At 40.8% G+C, this 4,069-nt stretch overlaps 1 protein-coding gene across 1 annotated transcript in view; it reads left to right on the top strand.

Annotated features, from left to right (window-relative positions):
- The first annotated feature begins 636 nt into the window (after nt 1-636).
- LOC111980881 (phospholipid phosphatase 1) overlaps nt 637-4,069 on the top strand; it is a 36,360-nt gene continuing 32,927 nt past the window's right edge. The window contains exon 1 of the mRNA XM_024011925.2: nt 637-1,202. Coding sequence (XP_023867693.1) covers nt 1,145-1,202 — 58 coding nt within the window. The 5' untranslated portion in view covers nt 637-1,144. The remainder of the gene's footprint in view (nt 1,203-4,069) is intronic.

A 4,069-nucleotide genomic window follows, 5' to 3' on the forward strand; every position in this document is an offset into this window, starting at 1 on the left:
AGTTGACAGATCAGTTTTTGACAACTTCCTTATTAATAGGTAGCCTATAGATCATGTAGGCCTAGCTAGTTTGACCATATTAATAGGTAGCCTATAGATCATGTAGGCCTAGCTAGTTTGACCATATTAATAGGTAGTCTATAGATAATGTAGGCCTAGCTAGTTTGACCATATTGCCAATGTTAAGCAAACTAGCTAACTTCATTATTAACAACATTAATAACAAGCACTTGAACACAAACATGTCGGATTTCAGACTTCCCACCTCCCAGTTTCCCATTTCACACGAGCACGTGAAGAAAACAATATGGTTCCTAAACTTCAATAAAATGTCCTGGATAAATGATATAGGCTTTATAAGATATAGTTTACAATATTTATGAGAAGTCTTGGGAATGTTTATTGATAAAACCAATATAGCTTTTTGTTACAGGTTTACAAATTATGCTTTGCATTTAGCCTATCAAGCAGGCTGCATAAGATATTTTCTTCCTATGTGATATCTGTGTATCTTTTGCTCAATTAGTTATTAAAGGACCATAATAATGTTGCTACTTTAATTGAATAAATTAACACCGCAATGGCAGTAGGCCTAGAGTAGGCGGGGCGAAAGGTTATCCGTGCTGTCATATTCTATTGTGCTTTTGTGCTGGCAGACAGGCAGGCGATAGTCTCTTCTGTCCATCCTCTTCGCCAGCTGCCATAACGAAACCCCACTGTGCTCATGGCTCTTTGCGCAGTCTGGTAGACTACAGAGTATACAGACCTCTACATTATAGCCTTCACCGTCGGCTCTGCCAACCGATTTTAATGATACTCAAAGGACCGTCTAATTTACCGGGCCACGGTCGGCGCCTGTGATTAGGATTTCGATGCGCACGACGATTCGATCATTCAAAGGGGAGGATCAGCTCTAACATTCTGTGTCAAATTACGGCATTTACGCTGTCTGTAGTCATTATAAGGCTTCAAAGGTTAGGCTTCTCAATTGACGGTTTCTAATATTATTTTTAGATCGAAGTATTGTTTAGGTTTAGTCTAATCAGATCTACGGTTACTCGGCTACTACGCTTTCAAGGATACGACGACAACACGAGTCGTCTAAGGATCATCTGTGTCAACGAGCTGAGGAGAAACCGTAAAAATGTTCGAGACGAGAGGGATTCCTTTTATTCTGCTTGACATCGCCTGTCTAATTCTCGGTATGTATCTGCTTGCTATGACTTGCTTATTATAAYGTTGTTATATTGTAACGAGTTAACCTTATTTACATAATATTTGACAATTGCTGTCACGTGTATAGGCTATCGAGGGAGTGGTTATATGTTGCCTATTGGTCAAACGAGGGTGAATCTTTCGTGAAGAAGTTGATCATTTGATAAGTAGGCTAATTAACACCAAAACAAGTATTTTGTGACCAAAGCAGTGAAAGAGATTGAGTGCCATATGTGTCTTACTACTGCTGCTGCACTCCGTTGATTGATGTTGAACAGTTAATGTTGCTTGTGAAATTGGTGATGATACAATGTAATAGAACGATAACAAATGTAACTCTTAGCGTTCTAGAATGACTATTCAAATTGTATTCCTGTCGTAAGAAAGTAGGAACTATGGAATGAGCCTTGCTGTTTAGATTGCATACATTATATTCCATCACCCCTACAGTATCTGGCGTCAGTTATAGCCATCACTCCTACAGTATCTGGCGTCAGTATATCCATCACCCCTACAGTATCTGGCGTCAGTCTATAGCCATCACCCTCAGTATCTGGCGTCAGTTATAGCCATCACCCTACAGATCTTGGCGTCAGTTATAGCCATCACCCCTACAGTATCTGGCGTCAGTTATACATCACCCCTACAGTATCTGGCGTCAGTTATATCCATCACCCCTACAGTATCGGCGTCAGTTATATCCATCACCCCTACAGTATCTGGCGTCAGTTATAGCCATCACCCCTACAGTATCTGGCGTCAGTTATAGCCATCATCCCTACAGTATCTGGCGTCAGTTTATGCCATCACCCCTACAGTATCTTGCGTCCAGTTATATTCCATCACCCCTACAGTATCTGGCGTCAGTATATCCATCACCCCTACAGTATCTGGCATCATTATAATCCATCACCCCTACAGTAATCTGGCGTCAGTTATATCCATCACCCTACAGTAATTCTGGCGTCAGTATATAGCCATCACCCCCCTACAGTATCTGGCGTCAGTTATAGCCATCACCCCTACAGTATCTGGCGTCAGTTATAGCCATCACCCCTACAGTATCTGGCGTCAGTTATAGCCATCACCCCGTACAGTAATCTGGCGTCAGTTATAGCCATCACCCCTCAGTATCTGGCGTCAGTTATAGCCATCACCCCTACAGTATCTGGCGTCAGTTATAGCCATCACCCTACATATCTGTGTCAGTTATAGCCATCACCCCTACAGTATCTGGCGTCAGTTATAGCCATCACCCCTACAGTATCTGGCGTCAAGAAAATATATTGGCTTTTCAAAGCTATCAGGTGCTGTTCTCCATAGCTGCCAATACAGGACTAGTAAAGGCCCAGTGGCCTACATTTGTGGGGGGGGGAATGTTTTAAAATAAATTATTAATAATTGTTTTAATTCTGAATTTTCAGGGGGTGCTGGTTTCTATTTCAGGCAGTACTGAATAACCATTAATTTGTAATGATTTATCCATTGTTTCTTGGAAACTTCATGGCCTTATTGTGTTAATGATTATTTATCCTACTAGCCCTCTATTTAGGAACCCTGGTGTAGGAGTTTAATCTAATTATGAATTATGGAAGTCCTGGATTGGTCATACATAAGGTATCCCAGAGTGCAGTGCACTCATTTCCTTTCCCTGTGTGCTGAACATTAGTCTAACTCTATGGTACTAATTCAGCTAATTCAGATGTTTTAAATGTGCTTAGAGAGTAAGAAGCTTAGCAATATGAATATAACTGATGTGAGTGCTACTTTTTTCTGTCAAGATTACATCAACTTGGAACTGATTTCACACTCAGATAGTGTCTCTCTACTAGATAGAGCTTCCTCAGTCATGACATACATATGGTTTGGTTTGGGGTGATGGCATACTAAAAATACAAACCCTTCATCACAAATGTCTAGATGTGTGTCTACCAGATGCGACTACCGATACCTTCATAGGTGTGTGTTGAAAGTGGGTTCTATGGTTTTCTCAGAACATATAGTAAATACTAGAGATACAGTTGAAGTCGGAAGTTTACATACACTTACGTTGGAGTCATTAAAACTCGTTTTTCAACCACTCCACCAATTTCTTGTTACAAACTATAGTTTTGGCAAGTCGGTTAGGACATATACTTTGTGCATGACACAAGTAATTTTTCCAACAATTGTTGACAGACAGATAATTTCACTTATAATTCACTGTATCACAATTCCAGTGGGTCAGAAGTTTACATACACGAAGTTGACTATGCCTTTAAACAGCTTAGAAAATTCCAGAAAATTATGTCATGGTTTTAGAAGCTTTTGATAGGCTAATTGACATCATTTGAATCAATTGGAGGTGTCCCTGTGGATGTATTTCAAGACCTACCTTCAGACTCAGTGGCTAATTGCTTGACATCATGGGAAAATTAAAAGAAATCAGCCAAGACCTCAGAAAAACAATTGTGGTCCTCCACAAGTCTGGTTCATCCTTGGGAGCAATTTCCAAATGCCTGAAGGTACCACGTTCATCTGTACAAACAATTGTACGCAAGTATAAACACCATGGGACCACGCAGCCGTCATACCGCTCAGGAAGGAGACGCGTTCTGTCTCCTAGAGATGAACGTACTTTGCAAATCAATTCCAGAACAACAGCAAAGGACCTTGTGAAGATGCTGGAGGAAACCGGTGCAAAATATCTATTTCCACAGTAAAATTAGTCCTATATCGACATAACCTGAAAGGCTGCTCAGCAAGGAAGAAGCCACTGCTCCTAAGGAGACGCGTTCTGTCTCCTAGAGATGAACGTACTTTGGTGCAAGTGCAATCAATTCCAGAACAACAGCAAAGGACCTGTGAAGATGCT

The sequence above is a fragment of the Salvelinus sp. IW2-2015 genome, linkage group LG20, assembly GCF_002910315.2.
Source record: "Salvelinus sp. IW2-2015 linkage group LG20, ASM291031v2, whole genome shotgun sequence".
Classification (NCBI taxonomy): Eukaryota; Metazoa; Chordata; class Actinopteri; order Salmoniformes; family Salmonidae; genus Salvelinus; species Salvelinus sp. IW2-2015.